The following is a 19,224-nucleotide window of genomic DNA, read 5'->3' as shown; positions in this document are numbered from 1 at the left end:
CTTCATATATTTAGCCCTAAAGGAACTTCATTCATCTTGCCCTTTGCTTATCTAAATAGGCCTTATATAATTAAAAAAGTAAATAGAAAATAAGTCTGGTCCAAAAAAATACAACTCAACACTGAAGAGCAGTTTATTAGACCATTTTTGTGTGTCCTTTTAAAAATGATCTCCAACAATAACACTACTATATGTAAAATTTTGTGCCCCCCAACAATAATATATTGTTATTTTCCCAATGCATTTGAGATCTGATAAATTCAAGAGGAGTCATAGTATTTTTAAGGCTGTGAGAGCTCTGAGGGGGAGGCCGAAAGAATGGACAGTCATTTGAATCACTGAGTGACAGGCTGGGCTAGCTCCCTGTATACATTAATAAATTAGAATTTTAATTGTGTCTCTGTCTGCAGGAGATGCCCCAGTACTTTAATATGTACCAACAATTGGCTATGTTCTGGAATCTGCAATGTGGCCTCCACTGCTGACCTCTGAAACACAATTCCCAGTCTGACTACGGAAACTGTTCAGTTTGATCCTTTCAACTTATTTGAATCCTGACAAATAAGCTCACAGCTGAAAGGTCAACACAGTCATATTTCATCCTCCAGAGCTGTTCTTAAGACATCGGCACAACAAAGCACTGCTTATAGCACCTGACACGGGACCTCAGTGGCACTGGACCTCATTAAAAATGTCCCCGGCATTCATACTCACGAAAAGGCATATGGGTTGGCGGTGGTTCTCCAAACCACTGCTTTTAGAAGTGTTAGGAATCAATGCACACTATGATTCAACTGTGCCAAGAAAGTGCCTCTATATCATGCTGAATGTGCCCTAGACAGTGACAATTTACAGGCAGATGTAGAAGAACTAGAACGTGTGGTCCAAGGTCAGTTTGATCTTTGTAGGATAATTTAGGGACTGGTACCCTGGTTCTCTCTGATCTGAAAAAAGTCAACCGAAGCTAGATTCTGGGTTGACCTTGCGGTCATCTTAATCAGCATCAACTTATAGCATCAACCAGCTTCCACTTATAAATTCTTTTCTAGAATGTTCAGTGTGGGAAACTCAATATTGTTTCCCATTTAGGGGGTGCCCACTCTTAGCTCTGAAAGTAGTGATGAGCTGCCTGGTATTTGCAAGTGCCTTCCCTGTCCTGCTTGTGAGCACAGATACACCGAGTTAAGTTTCTCTGAAATGTCTATGATCATTTTCTGCTTCAAGTCAAAGATTGAAAGTAGATATTTGTGAACTCACGCCTTCCAGTCTGCTAACTCCTGCCTTTAAAGTTTCTGAAATGAGAAGCTGCTAGTCTTTACATACAGACTGCTTGCTGATTTTTATTAATAATTTAGAAATATCTGAGAAACACCCACTGAAGAATAGAGGATGTATTACACTCAATACTAGGTGTATTGAAAATACTCTATCTTCCTCAAGCCAAGTAAGTTCTTGACAATATTAACATTTTAGACTGACTAGTTTTCTCTTGAGGGAGGCTGTCCTGTACACTGCAGGAGGTTTAGCAGTATTCTCAGCCTCTCCCTACTAGATGCCAGAAGCACCCATTCCCCCCCAAGATGTGAGAGCCAAAAATGTCTCTAGACACTGCCCACTGTCCTTTGAGGGGTAAAAGCACTCCAGTTGAAAACCACTGCACTGAAGTAACGTGTGTGTGTGTCCCAATTCTAGACAGATCACGAGAGAATGAGTGACATATGTGAGTACTAGGAACTTTTCCCCATTGGTAAGCCACACAGCCTAACAAGCCACCCATGCCAACAATTCCTCAGCCATCGATTAAATTGTCTCATTAGATTTTCTTACTCCCAACAACAAAACTGTTGGTTGAACAGACATTTTTCTTCCCAAAGTGTCATGCGCTACTATTAAACAAACAAAAACAAAATGCACTTTTCCTTTGCAGAAGATTTCCTTACATGATTTGCAATTCTCAACACAGTCCACTTCTAAATGGTTTATCAGCTATCCCAAAGTGTATAACATCAACTTAAAAAAAAAAATGACTTGTTACTTACCTGAAGGGCTGGCTGCTTGTCATTCCTCTTGGGAGACTTTAACCCACTAACTTGCTGCTGTTGTTGCTGCTGGAGAAGAAGCTGTCTTGCCACTTGAAGCGCCTAGAAGGAAAAATAAAAGGAAAACATTCATCTTACTACACAGGTTCAGAGGCTCCTTCACAAAAAAGGATTCCAGGAAGGACACATGAGGATGAGATCTTGACTTTTCCATTTCCGGGCAAATAAAACAGCAAATCAAACTTCCCATCAGTCTAAGTTGGAAAACTTTCCAGAATTTGGATACATTTTCTTTGCCAATTTCATCCGCAATTCCTCAAGCATAGCAATCCATCTACGCAGACAATGGATTAATATCATAAATCTGACATGCAATGTAGAGTATTAATGCTTGGGACATGGAGGAAAGAGGGCAGAGAGAGGCCACAAAAGAGCAGGGCAAAGTCAGGAATTTCAGAGACACTAAAGGGCTCTTTTCAAAGGTACCTTCATCCTTCTCCGATTCTTGAGGGAGCTTGGGAACTCGAGTTGAAAGTAACACTTTCACCTCATCTGAGCCCAAATAAAAAGCAAAAGCTAAGTAAGTGGTGGACCACCCTGCAGATAAAGGTATTCGTGAAGGAAGATCAAAATGAGGTGACCTTGATGGACTATGTAAGAAAAAACTTAGTCTGACCTCTAAGTCAGCTCAAAAGGTACCTTATACACCTGTGAACAAAACTGCGCTGAAAACAAACGCGTCTTTTGAGTGTATACCATGGGCTAGTTTTTACTTAAAGGTAGAAACTGGGGAGGTGCTAGCAATTAGAGCTAATGCCAGAGGAAAAAAAGGAGGTTCCTCCAAAGGGCAGAATACATGACTGAGCAATCTTTCCTCAAGTTCAAATAAAGGGACTTCTCTGGTGGTCCAGTGATTAAGACTCCATGCGTGCACCGCAAGGGGCGTGGGTTAGAGCCCTGCACAAGAAACTAAGATCCCACATGCTGTGTGGCCAGAAAGTGAAAAAAAATAAGAGATACTATTTAAAAAAAAAAAAAGCTCAAATAAAAAAATAAAAATACGTCACCAATAAACCTTTGTGAGGTCATTCACTGACAAAGGATTTATTAGGAATAACATCTAGCTCCACCTTTCCAAAGAGGACAGCAGGGCTGGCAACAGAAACCAGAAGTTTGCAGACCTTTCGCTAGAAAATCACATGGCAAGTTAGGCTATCCGAATCAATTCAGCTGAGAGCCAAGAAGGTGCACACGGAGATGATGTCGAGAAGGTCTGTTAAATGATGTGCTTGGAGTTTAGAGACAGGACAAGATTCACTGGGGAGCACATCAATAATTGTTTCTACACGACAATTATTTGTGCCTGGAAGATTCAAACAAAGATGTGGTCCACATATCAAAAAGATCTGACACTATAATCTTAGAAAGTGTGAAAAATGGGCTTATGATGGTAGTATATTTTTCAAAGAGGAACAGATGTCATTTACATAAGAAAACAGTGTTTACAGTTCCAAGAAAAGTTAGAGAGACACGGGGTGCAGCGGGGGAAGGCAAGGTGGTGTGGGAGTTCCCATGCACTCAACTCAGGGGAAGGGCAATGCAAGTGGTCAGGGGTATATGCTCACCAAAAGATTACTAAAAATGTTTAATCAGCAAGAGGACTACTTCTCCTCAAAGGACAATCTCATTACACTGAGCTTATGACTGTAGTGTGGTCACAAGAAATATTTTTAAGATGCTACGGAAGGTTGTATACTGCCTTTGTGTCTAAGAGGTGCAAAGGGAGGCAATGAAATGAAGCACAGATAAATCAATGGGTGACAAAGAAAAGATCCTGGGAAAGATGGACCCCTCCTGTCCCAGCTCCCTGCTGCACCCACCCTTACTGTCCCTTCAGCAGCCTTCCGTCTAGTGAACTCACCACGACCAGCCCTTCGGATGGAGTGGACGGGCTACTGCGTCTGGGAAGGGAGAGACATGTTCGAGAAAGACTGCCTGCGAGAGCCTCGGGAAGAGAGGCTGTCTGAGAGGGGCATCTGGAAGCCAAGACGCCTGGGAGAGTTGCCTGAGACTCCAGCCTGCTGTCTCTGAGGAGGATTCACCATCACTGGACTCCGGGTTTCCTTGTCTCCTTGGAGACGCTCAGTACATGCGTAGGTGTACAAGTGGGCAGAGTGAAGATTTCATTTATATCATATAAGAAAAATAGTCCCCACTGCAAGGTGCCTGCAGGAGCAAGAACCCCTCCTCCTACTATGTATGTCCCCTTAGTTATTTCACATGAAGGTTTTACTGCTTTTTAATGTAGGAAAGGGAAGTGTTATATATTTTAATTGCTACCGTCAGAGTTCCCAGGGTAAGCAAAGAAGGGTCTGGCTACTAGTTGGAAAGGCAGACAGAAGGTGTGGAGATGAATGTGAAAAGAATGTGCAGAGAAAGATATGGTGGGGAAGAGGAGAAAGGTAAGGTCCATCTAAGACCAAAAGGGATCAAGCCAAGAAAATCAGAGTAATGGCAACTCCAGAGCCACAAATATTTGTTAAAATAATTTACCATGTTTCATCAAATTCTTGGAGAGCAGGAATTTGATTTTCAAATACTCAGTTCTCAGAGAATCTACACAATAAGCTTCTCATTTAAGCAAAAGGCATACTATTAAGTGTCCTTAAAAAAAGTTCATACACACAAAGAAACTACTCTGATATGAGCATGTTCTCATAAATGCACTTCAACAAGAGAAAGCATAGGACTCAAAGTTAAATTTTCAACAAATGTTTACTGAGCTGGCTCTATACATCTCAAAATTAGCTACTGGAATCCTTGCAATTTTCCTGCTGGGAAGAAGGGAAAAGTCATTTATGTGTAGAACATAGTTTTCAGACCCAACATGGGATATATCGAATTACACAGTCACGTAAAGAGCGCCAGCCTTTTCACAGTATTTCAGACAAAAGCCCCAGCAAAGAAGAGAATTAAAGATAGAAGCACAGGAACAGAAAAGACTGAGGATCTTGTATGAACATGAAAGAAATTTTAGTCAAACCACTGAAGAAAGAACAAATGATGAAAATGTGTAATGCATGCATTCATGCTAAGTCACTTCAGTCGTGTCTGACTCTGTGACCCTACGGACTTTAGCCCGCCAGGCTCCTCTGTCCATGGGATTCTCCTGGCAACAATACTGGAGTGGGTTGCTGTGCCCTCCCTCCAGGGGATCTTCCCAACCCAGAAAGAACTTGCATTTCTTATGTCTCCTGTACTGGCAGGTGGGTTCTTTACCACTGGCATCATTGGGAAGATACCCTGGAGAAGGAAATGGCAATCCACTCCAGTATTCTTGCCTGTAAGATCCTATGGACAGAGGAAACTGGTGGGCCACAGTCCATGGGGGTCACAAAAGAGTCAGACATGACTCTGCAACTAAACAGCAGATTTCGTCCTCAAAATGAACACAAACAGGGAAAACAACTTCAAATATTGGGATAGAGAGACAACGCTAGTGCAAGGAATTATTTATCTTGATATGAACTGTTATGAATTATCCCATAATAATTCCCTGGCCTCCTCATCAGTATGAGAACAAAGGTGGGGCAAAGCACTAATACTCCACACCCTTCAAAAAAGTCAACTGCAGTCTCAGCCAGAATGTGAAAGCCTTATTTATTAGAATTTATAAAGTGCAATGTTTTCAATCATTAAAGGGCATTTGCTTTTCGGATTCCCATGATACTTAAATCACTGTAATCTGGATTTAAAATCACCAAAAAGAAGAGAAATAAATCCTTTGTGTATGAGACTATGTATTTGACATTATCATCATTATCATAGAAATCCCCAGTATCTACTGTGTGTAGAGTCTAAGATGCTTACTGTCAAAGTCACTGTCAGAAAAACATGGGAATGACAGGTCGAATCCCATTTGGGAACTGCATCGGAGACCTGGATGCAATCTGTTCCCCACACATGCTGACTTGATAGTGAATTTTACCTGTTCCATGCACCAAAATCATGAAAAGGAGATTCATGTCTTTCATCTCAGATTCTACTGCCTGAACCTCAGAGATGTGTCCCAACACAGCTAAGAAATGAGGATGGATTTTTTTACATTTTTATAATAGCATCTCAGTCGTGACTGAAGAAAGGTCTCTTAAGACATATTGTTTCAAGATACAAGTAGATTCTTTGGGCTTCCAAATAAAGATATACATAGCTACTGTGTGTGTGTGAGAGAGAGAATATGAATAAATAAGAACTTGTAAAACACTGGTTTCAGCTGTGACTCAAGTTGCAGACCAACTGTTAGCGTAAGTAACTTAAAAGGTCCCATACAATCTCTGGAGACCTTTTTCTCTCGGTGGCAGTTTCCTGGGCTGGGTTAAGTCAACACTTCCTTTAGAACAGATGTGACAATCGCCTGGCCTTGGATAATGTGGTGCTGTACTTGACGGCCAGGCCTGTGGGTTACAGTAAAGATACAGGTTGAAGATGTCAGCATGGAGGCAACTGATAAAGCCAGCCACTTACAGCCCAGCTGCACACAATTCTATTTATCTTTCTTCAAAAGCTAAAATCAATCGCCCTGCGAGCTAACAGGAGCAGAAGACATACACTGCCTCCCTCTCTTGCTTGGTTGCCGTCGAGGCCTCAGTCTCTTGGAGGCACCTTGTGGTAGGCACGCCGGGGACCACAGCCTACACTGGGCACAGAGACTCAGGGGGACTGGGGCTGGGTTGTGAGTTTGGTAGCATGCTAGTCAGTTTCACCCTAACTGGGGACCTGGACAATTTTGATACATTTTTCATTCTTTTGGTTCCAGATGACTTCATTCTCATCACTGCCTCCCATTCCTAGTAAATAAGTGCCATCTGTTATTTACAAATTACATTTTACATAAGCATGTTTGCCACTTTTGAGGTATTTACATCTCGAGTTCATAGCAGGTGCTTATATTTGGGGGTGAGGCATCCTATGAGGTACACTATGTTTAGCATGTTGATCAAGGTAGCCAACATTCAAAAAACATGTTTATCATAGTTTAAGAAACACCAATGTGTTTACCTAAAATATGGTTTGAGTAAATGTGCGCATATACATAAAAGCAAGCCAGTAGAAGAAAAATTTTTTTTTTTTTTTTTAATGTAACACACTTGATCATGAGGCTTGAGATCAGTATTGACGCATGGAAGTCTTAAAAAAAATATGAAGCACTGTGGCATTTTAGGTCAGTTCAGTTCAGTCGCACAGTCCTCTCTGACTCTTTACGACCCCATGAATTGCAGCCCGCCAGGCCTCCCTGTCCATCATTATCTCCAGGAGTTCACTCAAACTCATGTCCATCGAGTCAGTGGTGCCATCCAGCCAGCTCATCCTCTGTCGTCCCCTTCTCCTCCTGCCCCCAATCCCTCCTAGCATCAGGGTCTTTTCCAATGAGTCAACTCTTCACATGAGGCAGCCAAAGTATTGGAGTTTCAGCTTTAGCATCAGTCCTTCCAAAGAACACCCAGGATTGATCTCCTTTAGGATGGACTGGTTGGATCTCCTTGTAGTCCAAGGGACTCTGAAGAGTCTTCTCCAACACCACGGTTCAAAAGCATCAATTCTTCAGCGCTCAGCTTTCTTCACAGTCCAACTCTCACATCCATACATGACCACTGGAAAAACCATAGCCTTGACTAGACAGACCTTTGTTGGCAAAGTAATGTCTCTGCTTTTGAATATGCTATCTAGGTTGGTCATAACTTTCCTTCCAAGGAGTAAGCGTCTTTTAATTTCGTGGCTGCATTTTAGGTCATGGGTCAGCAAATTTTAGTCCGGGGACCAAATCCAACCCATTATCTGTTTTTGTTCAGCCCATGAGATAAGAATGGTTTTTACTTATTTAAACAGTTGGGAGAATAACAACAAAAAAAATTTTTTGACGTGAAAATAACATGGAATGTAAGTTTCAGTGTCCACAAATAAAGTTTTATTGAAACACAGTCACATTCATCTGCTTCCGTATTACCTATAGCTGCTTTTAGGCCACAAAAGAGAGTTACGTACTTGTGACAGAGACTATTAATGCCTACAGCATTTCCTGCCTGGCCCTTTACAGGATAAGTTTGCCAACTTGTCATAGGCTGCTATCTGTAATCCAAGATTCTCAGAAGATTCTATGGGACACAATTTTATATAAACAGAGCTTTCAATCAGTTGGCCAGAATAATTTTAGACTTGAGCTAAGATGCAAGGATGTTACTAATTAGCTATTCTTAAAAGCTCAAACACATTTTTTTTATTTTCTGAGGAAGAACTGGGACAGGAAAACAGAATGTATCCACGTGCTCCTCTATCTGAAATTGTTTCAAACTACTTGCAAACGCTGAACACGTGTTTCTTCTTTCCACAGGTCATTTGTAGCTGTTCAGAGTGGATCTCATTCTAGAATGAGGCTCTCGGCACTCAGCACTCAGCACTCTGCATAAAGACAGCACATGCCCTATTGGGCAGTGGAGAAGGGCTGGTGGCTTCCTGTATGCCTGAAAAGCTGTCCCATTTCCAGCTTCAAAGGCTGCTCTGAGTCAGCCATCCTTCGTCTAGTTTCTTTTCCTATATTCTCCCCACCCCTCAAGATCAAACTTGTTTCTCAGACAATTCCACAGACTAATCAACAGTCATTGTGCAGATTGGGTAGGAAGACAATCCAGCAATAAAAAGTCATATGGGAAGTTTAGTAGGAAAGAAGTCATGTTCTCTCCTCTATTTTTCAACCTCTATAGACAATTCAAGTCCTCTAGAGAGCTTTTTCGCCTAATCTGCTATCTTGGTCCAACTCCATCAACTAATGACCATATTAACAGGAATACTCATCATGGAACCCAGTTTGAAGATCACTTTGTAGTATTACCCAGAAATGAGTGTGCAGGGAAACTCCATCACCCCCTTGCTCTGGACATGATAAGCATCCAGCACATGATGAAAAGCAGGTCTGCAGGTTACTTTAAGAAAAGAAATGACAGTGGCTGACAGAACTAGAAGCATTTGCACAGAGCCAGCAACATTCCAAGGCAGTGAGTTTTCAAAAAAAAAAAATGCAAAAAAAAAAAATATATATATATAGTCAAGAAACAACAGTTAGAACCTTACATGGAACAACTGACTGGTTCAAAATTGGGAAAGGAGTATGACAAGGCTGTATATTGTTACCTGTTTATTTTACTTATATGAAGAATACATTATGAAAATGCCAGGCTGGATGAATCACAAGTTGGAATCCAGACTGCCAGGAGAAATAGCAACAACCTTATACATGAAGATGACACCACCCTTATGGCAGAAAATGAAGAGGAAGTAAAGAGCCTCTTGATAAAGGTGAAATGTGAGAGTGAAAAAGCTGGCTTAAAACTCAACATTCAGAAAACTAAGATCATGGCCTCCAGTCCCATCACTTCATGGCAATTAGAAGGGGAGAAAGTGAGAGCTGTGACAGATTTTATTTCCTTGGATTCCAATCACTGTGAATGGTGACTGTAGCCATGAAATTAAGACACGCTTGCTCCTTGGAAGGAAATTTTTGACAAACCTAGACAGCATATTAAAAAGCAAAGACATCACTTTGCCAACAAAGGTCTGAATAGTCACAGATATAGTTTTTCCAATAATCATGTATGGATGTGAGAGTTAGACCATAAAGAAGGCTGAACGGCAAAGAATTGATGCTTTCAAACTCTGGTGCTGAAGAACACCCTTGAGAATCCCTTGAACTTCACGGAGATTAAACGAGTCAATCCTAAAGGAAATCAACCCTGAATATTCATTGGAAGGACTGATGCTGAAGTTAAAGCTCCAATACTTTGGGCATCTGATGCAGAGTCCTCGTTACATTGGAAAAGACCCTGATGATGAAGGAAGAGGAGAAAAGGATGGCAGAAGATGAGATGGTTAGATAGCATCACTGACTCAATGGACATGAATTTGAGCAGGAGATAGTGAAGAACAGGGAAGTCTGGCATGCTGCAGTCCATGGGGTCACAAAAAGTTGAGAAAACAATATGCACAGAATTTACAAATGGAGCAACTTGGTTATCACAAGAAAATGGAAAAGTGAGCTAATCTCACAGAGGGAATTCAGCCATTATGAATATGAAAATATTAGGTGTCCAAGGAAAATTTCGATTCTAATGACTGTATAAATACTAGATACACAAAGAAAGATAGCGCCACAGCAGACTCTCAAGTCATTACTGGTGACATGGGGGCTTCCCTCGTAGTTCAGTTGGTAAAGAATCTGCCTGCAGTGCAGAAGACCCAGGTTCGATGCCTGGGTTGGGAAGATCCCCTGGAGAAGGAAATAGCAACCCACTCCAGTATGCTTGCCTGGAAAATCTCATGGACAGAGGAGCCTGGTGGGCTGCAGTCCATGGGGTCGCAAAGAGGCAGGCATGACTGAGCGACTAACACTTAAGTAAATAACAATCAAAAACACATTCTATTAGAACTTTAATACACAGAAAGTCACAAAAACCAGTGAAAAATCATCCAAGAACCTTTTCACCAGTCACTGTTTGGTCTAATCTGTGATGTACAAATAAAGACGTAGACTCTGTGCATTAGTTCACTGGTAGTTGATTCACTTGACTCCACCCCACTAAAAGCAGGTGGGGCTGACAAGCAATGCCTTACATTATCTGGGGTACTGGATTTGGATCAAGGACCTAGAAGAGAAAAGTTCTATGTAGCATCATCCACTCTCAGAGCTCTGACAGCTTCATAAAGCGTCCTATACTTCGAAGGTGTTCTAGAGCAGTGAGTATTTAGAGGGCATGGCTTTCTCCAAATGTGCCACAGCCTCTGCAAGTGAGTTTACGAGACAATAGCTGGACGGACATGGTAAAAAACTGGAGCAGAGACCATCCCACTCCTACAACTCTCCAAAACTACATGTTCAAGTTAAGACCAAAAGGGACACGAAACGGAAAAGTCAAAGTTCCCCATGGTCATCACTGTCCTAATTGCAAAGACAGAGCGATAAGCAGTGTTGCCCCCACCTGTGGGTGTGGGGAAAGACGAAGCCACCATACAGCGTCCCCTCCACCACTTGGACCACTGCAATTTCTTTACTGTCTCACACCAGCTCAAACCTCTAGATCTACTTCCAAGGCCAGTTTTCCCACATCCTTACTGATGTGATTTTATATCCTTTTTTTTAAAAAAAAATATTTATTTTTAATTATTTGGCTGCATAGAGTCTTAGTTGTAGCATGTGGGATCCAGTTCCCGGATCAGGGATCGAACCCAGCTCCCCTGTATTGGGAGCACAGAGTCTTAGCCACTGGACCACCAGGGAATTCCCTGGTTTTATATTAAGTTATACCTAAGATGGTGATCACTGTTATGACATTTAATAGTCATATATCCTTTGCTTTACTTTAAAATCTAACAAATAATGCAAAGACATGAGTACAGGTAAGTTGGGAGTGTGTCTGTGTTTGTATGGAAATGCAGGCAATCTATTAGAGTGTATTTTCTTAGGAGAAAAGATGACAAATGTCATTTCCTTTTTCTTTTTTAAAAACACCTCAGAAAAGGGAAGGAGAACAATTCTGCAGCTGTGCTTTTGCACCACGCCATGATTCACCAGCATTCATGTTGCTGCTGCTGCTAAGTCACTTCAGTCGTGTCCGACTCTGTGCGACCCCATAGACGGCAGCCCACCAGGCTCCCCCGTCCCTGGGATTCTCGAGGCAAGAACACTGGAGTGGGTTGCCGTTTCCTTCTCCAATGCATGAAAGTGAAAAGTGAAAGTCAAGTCTCAGTCGTATCCAACTCTTAGCGGCCCCATGGACTGCAGCCTACCAGGCTCCTCCATCCATGGGATTTTCCAGGGAAGAGTACTGGAGTGGGGTGCCATTGCCTTCTCCAAGTATTCATGCTACAGGGTTCAAACGCCATCTCATGCAGCCACTACAAGAGACACAGAAATACCACAAGGTAGACAGGAGGAGGCATTTTGCTATAAGCCCCACCCCCAAAGGAAACTTAGGAAGCAGAAAAAGGGTCAGTAAACCCTATATTCACTTGCAGTTATGAATAACCTTTTTTATTTTAAGGTGTGTATAAGATGCTTCCTGCCAAATAAGGAAAGAGTTAGGAATTTTCATAAGACAGAAAAAGGACATCTATGATCCTCTTGCAAAAGCAGCTGAAATAAGTTTAATGACCACAGTCAGTCAGAAAGTCTGTTTGAAGTCTTATATAAGAGGGGAGAAAAAGCCCCACCATCACACTCTTACTCCATATACCTATTAACACAGGGCCCTATAACCACCTTGCTGAGGCCTCGGTTGGCTGCTCCTGGCTGGAGTCAGTGCCAGACGCTGAATCACCACCACCGAGTCTCAGGCACCTGAGTTGTGTTTGGAAGGATTCCATTCAAGCACTGCCCAAGCCTGAGCCTGTCTAGCTTATGAGAGTTGACAAGACCACAGCCTGGGGTGCTGTGACTGGAGGCAGCATGAGCATTGCAATGAAGTCAAACAGAAGTCAAGTTTATTACAGAATGTCTAAAATGTTAAGCTGGATGCTGCAGCAAATCCATTTCCCCTTGTTAAGGAAGGACCAGACTGTATCCAAAAATGAGTAAATACACTGGCCTGGTCCTTTTCCATGGTTCCAAAGTAGAAACGGGGTTTGGGGGGGGGGGTCAAATGCAAGAATAAATGAATCAAAGGGATCTATGAACTCACTGTAATAACCTGCTGTTTTCTGCAATTGCTTTTTATGAGGGTGCAGCCCGGTGACTCTCATTATGAATAATCCAGATTCTTATCTTTTCATACCTTGGAGTGAGACTTGCTAATTTTGAAAGCTGCAGAAAAACCAGGCTGGAATCATGCTCAAATAAAGAAGAATTTCCTATGATTTTACTAGTAACACTGGACTTATTTTCAGCCCAAGCAAATGATGCTATATCCCCTTTTCTTCTTGTGACGTAAACCACATGTACTTCTGATGCCCTAAAAGGAACTTAAACCCTTAGAATAATTCACCTTTGCTAATTACCTTTCTTTCCTTAATTGAATTTTAGTCAAAGAAACAAGAGGGAGAACCAAGTTCAGCTGAGATAAAAGACAAAAGAAAGAAACAGAAATGGGAAGAGGAGAAAGATCAAAATGGACTAATAATCTAAAATTTGGAGCTAATTGTGATTTGCCTGGTGGTCCAGTGGCTAAGCTGCAGTGCTGCAAGTGCAAGGGCCTGAGCGTGACCCCTGGTAGAAGAACTAGATCCCACATGCTGCAACTAAAGACCCCACGTGTCGCAACTAAAAGACCCCACGTGTCGCAACTAAAAGACCCCACGTGTCGCAACTAAAAGACCCCACGTGTCGCAACTAAGACCTGCTACAGCCAAAAGAATACTTAGAAAAAAAAGTTTGGAACTACTCACTCTTGGCCAAAGTTAGCCTAGATAGAAGAATCCAAGTATTTTCTAATAATTTACACTTTCAAAGCAGTCATTTCAAACAGCAAAGATCACACCTGCATAAGAACTTAAAGAAATGAGGAACATCTAGAAACAGGGGGCAAGGGGAAACTAATAACTCCCCATGTTTTAAATTACTAAAATAAAAATGATGTACTGGACTGCTTACTATGTGCCAGGCACTATGCCAGTTAGTTGCTTTACACTTAAAAAAAAATTTTTTTTTCTTTTGTTCCCAAGCATTTCTAAGGCAAGCAAGGGAAACATTTATAATTATCGATGTAAAATGGAAAAGCTAAGATGGTGAGGTTTGGTGACTTGCCCAAGGTCACAAGTCTAGTGAGTGGTTAGGAGAGAAATACAAAAACAAACAAACATTGTCTTCTGAGAACTTGATACTCACATTCTACCAAGGTCAATGATTAGACCAAATATGGCCAAGTGTAATTCTGGCATATGGACACACAGTCCTCTGGAGCCAAAAAGGCACAAATGAATGTGCACCCCACTGCCTCGGGGATGAAAGAAAAAGCCTTCCACAGTATCACACGTCCCAGTGTATTTGCCTCTTTTCCCCACACTGAAGACTTGCTTTTTTTTTTCCCAACCAGATCTTCCTGTTCCCAGGACTCTTGGAGTCACAGTCACATCTGTAATTCTCTCGTGTTCTCTGCCTGCATTTACCTGGCATCCAAGTATCTTCTCCATTTAAACTTTACCCTTCCCAGGCAAATATTCCAAGATCTCATCTATAAATAGAATTGTAAAGAGTTGAATTCAAAGAAGCAGAGTAGGATGGTGGTTGCCAGAGGCTGGAAGGAGGGGAGACAGGCAAGGTACTCGTCAAAGGCCACGAAGGTTCAGAGATGAATAAGCTCTGCGAATGTAACCTATAGCACCATGACTATACTCAGTAATACTATACTACATGCGTGGAGTTTTCCAAGAGGATACATCTTAAATCCTCTCACTATATACACAAAAGGGTAATTATATAGAGGTGATGGACAAGCTATTTAATTTCAGTGTGGTGATCTTTTTGCAATGTACAGCTATATGAGAACAAGCTGTACACCTTAATACACATACCATTTCTTTATGTCAAACTTATCTCAATAAAGTTGTTTGAAAAGTAAAATATCTTAAAAAAAAAATAACACATTCTACCTTTTCCTAAAATCTCATCCAATTTCTTCAGGTAGTGGAATCCTTCCCTTGGGACCCCAGGGAGCAGAGGTGCCTGTGAGTGCCGCTAGCATCCTGGGTCTCTACTGCTAGGAGGGCCATCCCCAAGCAGGCAGACAGGAAGATCTCCAAAAGCCCCTCACAATTATCGACCCAGGGTGAACCATCTGATGCTGATGCTGTCACCATCATCCTCTGACGCTGATCCTTTCTTCAAGCCCCAGTAGGGACATGTCCCCGTTGCATGGGTTCAACTGAGCCAAGCTCGGACTTTTGCAGAAAGAGCTGTTCGTACAGCAAACAAAGGGGACGCTGAGCTGAGAGAGGACAGATTTCAGTTTGACTGAAGTCCAGCTGCAGTTTATGCAGTCCAACACCTGTGTCTCTGCTCCCCCTTTGTTTAAGTTCAATCCACCTTTCTCCACATTCCAGGCGGGGCGAGTCCAATAGGATTTCTGGCCCTTGTGCTTACAATCCACTGTAGATTCTCACATTCTACTATAGCTCCCTGTTACTTGTCTAAGTGGTGGTGGGGGTGTTAAGTGATTGAGAACTTCTAGGATCTACTCTGTTACCCACTTCCAAATACACAATACAGTATTATTAACTTTAGTCACCATGCTGTATGTGACATCCTCAAAACTTTTCTTTATAGCTTTTGACAAACCACCCATTTCCCTAATCCTCAAACTCTGGCAATCACCCACCTGTTCTTTGTTTTTATGAGTTTTTTTTTTTATGAGTATCATGTTAAATTCCACATACAAGTAAGATTATAACTATTTGTCTTTCTCTGACTTATTTTACTTAGCAGGACGTTCTAAAGACCCACCCATGTTGCTAAAAATGACAGGATTTCCTTTTTATGGGTGAATATTATTCCCTGTGTATGTATGTCACATACATATATGTGTATATATGTGTGTACATACATACACATACATATACATATGTGCATACATATATATACACATACATCATTCATCTATCAAAGGACATTTAGGTTTTGTTTTTCCATATCTTGGCTACTGTACATAATGCTGCAATGAACATGGGGCTGTAGATATTTTTTCCAGGTAATGATTTCATTTCCTTTGGGTACATACCCAGAAGTGGAATTGCTCGATTGTATGACAGCCCTATTTTTAATTTTTTGAGGAACTTCCACACTGTTTTCCATAGTGGTTGTACCATTTTACATTCCCCCTAGCAGTGCAGAAGAGTTTGCCATTCTTCATATCCTCACAAACTCTTTGTTATTTATTGTCTTCTTGATAAGAGTCATTCTAATGGGTGTGAAGTGACATCTTACTGTGGCTTTGATCTGCATTTCCAATTAAATGTATCCTAAAAACTTGTGATTCCTGGCTGGTGGGGATAGGGAAGATACTAATGTAAGTTGCCATTCTGTGAGTATATATTGCCTGACAACTACTGAACAGTGCTGGTACACGATCTCATTTAATTTTCACAGTCCTTTAAAGCAGTATTATACCCAGTTAACATATACGGAAACCTAGGAACAGAGAGGTTAAATTCTACAGATTATGTGAGATAAACACAACCCTTAGCACAGCACCTATACATGACAATTACTTATTTAATGGAAACTAGTGCTACAGCCAGAGAAGGCGATGGCACCCCACTCCAGTACTCTTGCCTGGAAAATCCCATGGACGGAGGAGCCTGGTAGGATGCAGTTCATGGGGTCGCTAAGAGTCGGATACCACTCTGAGCGACTTCACTTTCCCTTTTCACTTTCATGCACTGGAGAAGGAAATGGCAACCCACTCCGGTGTTCTTGCCTGGAGAGTCCCAGGGACGGGGGAGCCTGGTGGGCTGCCGCCTGTGGGTCGCACAGAGTCGGACACGACTGAAGCGACGCAGCAGCAGCAGCAGCAGCAGTGCTACAGTACGCAGCCCCATAAATGAGAAAAGATATTTTGTGGGAAACAAAGATTCTTCTTCCCCAGTGATCTCAATCCACTCACTGGCTTAGCCCCTTTAGAGAGACACTGAGAAAACCAGAGTATTGTCTCATGAGCCCAGAGGAATCTCGGTATCCGGCTTGGCTATAAATTGTTTTATGTAGACAGAAAGCTTATCGAGTATGCCCAAGGTCACAAAGTCTAGCTTAGAATACCTTCCTTTATACTTCAAGAATGACATAACTCAAAAAGGCCACTAATGTACACATCCATGGACTTGGAATTCCTGCATTCACATGGGAGCTGCATTCACACGCTAGACAGGACAGATCATTACAGAAAAATTTAGAAATATCTAGAAGAATACAGTGAGTTAATCTAAGCAACCCTCAAAGGAACTTTGTAGTGACCTTTTGGAAGATCTGATAACTCTGGTCAAGAAATTAAGAAATATTTTCTCAAAAGGGAGGTTAAAAACAAAACTGTGTTCATCAGATGGACAACAGTGTTCACAGACTTGTGCTCATGGGCTAACAGTGATCTTCAAACTTCTGGTCACTGCAGCTTAAGGTGGAACTTGAGTCTCCAGGCATGAGGAAATAGGGATTCCCTGGGAATTTGGGGGAATTACTGACCTTGGGAGAGGCATAGCACTTCCAAAGAAAGACAGGTTTACTTTATAAAACATTAATGTACTTCTACAGAAGCAGCACATGGTCATGAAGTGTCCATCAGTCATTCTGGCTGATTTGAATCCCAGCTCCACCACTTGCAACCTGTGTGACTCTAGACAAGTTACCTAATCTCTCTATGCCTCAGTTCCTTCAACTGTTAAAATGAGAAGAAATAACAGTCCATATATCATAATTAATATATACAACATGCACAGCCTAGGATCTGATGTCGAATAAGTGCTTAAGTTTTAAGTTGGAGAAAGATAAATAGTATATGACATCACTTATATGTGGAATTTTAAAAAGTGACACCAATGAATTTACTTATAAAACAGAAATAGACTCAGAGACATAGAAAACAAACTTATGATTAGCAAAGTGGGAGGGACAGATAAATTAGGAGTTTGGGATTAACATATACACAGTTTTATATATAAATATATATATAATAAAACAAACAAGGATCTACCATATAGCACAGGGAACTATATTAAATATCTTGTAATAACCTATAGTAGAAAAGAACTGGAAAAAGGATGCACATGTGCAGGCATGCTAAGTGGCTTCAGTCATGTCCGACTCTTTGCGACCCCATGGACTGTAGCCCACCAGGCTGCTCTGTCCATGCGATTCTCCAGGCAAGAAGACTGGAGTGGGTTGCCATGCCCTCCTCCAAGGAATCTTTCTGACCCAGGGATCAAACTCACATCCCTTATGCCTCCTGCATTAGCAGGTTGGTTCTTTACCATTTGCACCACCTGGGAAGTCCAAAAAAGCATACATACATATATATACATATGTGTGTGTATAGAGAGATTCTGTACAGCACTGAATCACCGCCAGGCACACCTGAAACAAATGCAACACTGGAAATCAACTAGACTTCAAGTTTAGAAAAGCACTTAAAAATGATTACTCCTCTTAGAAGATACGAAAAATGCGTAAGTTAATTCAGAAAATAAAAAGTCAACTGTAATAGCCTCATCTACACATGATACCCTGCCAACATTTGGGGGCATGCTTATGTAAATTACTTTTCTGAAGCAAAACTGGAATCATCATTTACACACTTTTGAAAATCATTTTTTCAAATTAAAAACATTCTTTGAATGGAGATTTTTCAAACTTAATTTCTATGTTCAGCTTCCAACAAACAAACAGTTCTGGGAGCCAAACAACCTAAATTCTACCCCCACCCTATTCTAGAAACCTTCCAGAAAAGGTCTGAACGTAGACTTAAAACTGCAGATGGCATGTGACTAATTTTTATTTTGTTAGGTAGTAACCATAGGAAGGAACCCAAGACACATGAGAATTTAAGAATCACACAGCAACACTGAGGGTTAACAGAACGTTTCAAATCTTTTGCCCCCAAGCCCACAACCACAGAGTAACTTCTCACTTTGCACAGCCAATGAGCAGTGTCTGTTTTTTTTGCAAAGAACCAACTAACTTGATTTTTGTGGAAGTTAAATCGCCAACATCACGTTGAGTTAAAGCGAAACAAAACAAAAATCAAATTTTTAGCCCTATCTGTATCCAAAAAAACAAACAAACCCAAAAAACTCCTAACTTTGATGCTGAAGAGATTATAAGTCAGCATGATTACTCTCCAGCAGTTCCTCCCTTCCATCTCCATCAACACCACGCACTAGATTTATTTTCCAGTCCAGTTTCTTCATGGCAAAATACTTTCTCATGAGACTGCCTGTGGTCAGGGCTGAGTATGTCACAGGAAAAATGTTCCTCATGGCATCTAGATCATACCCTTTTCAGGTCTTGCCTGACCATGAAATACAGACACACCCGGAAATTATAAACTATTTTAACAAGAGGACGTTTTCCCACCTCAAAAGAGGGATCATCTTCACAGCCTACCTATGTCCCAAGGGTGTTCCGAGTATTAATGAGTTAGCATTAGTCAGGCACTTTGAT

General features: G+C 41.4%; 1 protein-coding gene across 23 annotated transcripts in view; it reads right to left on the bottom strand.

Annotated features, from left to right (window-relative positions):
• The window catches only part of FOXP1 (forkhead box P1), a 714,382-nt gene that overhangs the window by 148,872 nt on the left and 546,286 nt on the right, over positions 1-19,224 (bottom strand). For all 23 annotated transcript variants that reach the window (XR_008705966.1, XM_055557294.1, XM_055557289.1 and 20 more), the window contains one exon: positions 2,040-2,141. Coding sequence is in view for 21 of the 23 variants with exons in the window: in XM_055557294.1 (XP_055413269.1) it covers positions 2,040-2,141 (102 nt within the window). In the remaining 2 variants the exon portion in view is untranslated. The remainder of the gene's footprint in view (positions 1-2,039; positions 2,142-19,224) is intronic.

This window comes from Bubalus kerabau, chromosome 20 (assembly GCF_029407905.1).
Source record: "Bubalus kerabau isolate K-KA32 ecotype Philippines breed swamp buffalo chromosome 20, PCC_UOA_SB_1v2, whole genome shotgun sequence".
Classification (NCBI taxonomy): domain Eukaryota; kingdom Metazoa; phylum Chordata; class Mammalia; order Artiodactyla; family Bovidae; genus Bubalus; species Bubalus kerabau.
This window is presented reverse-complemented; position numbering and strand designations above follow the sequence as displayed.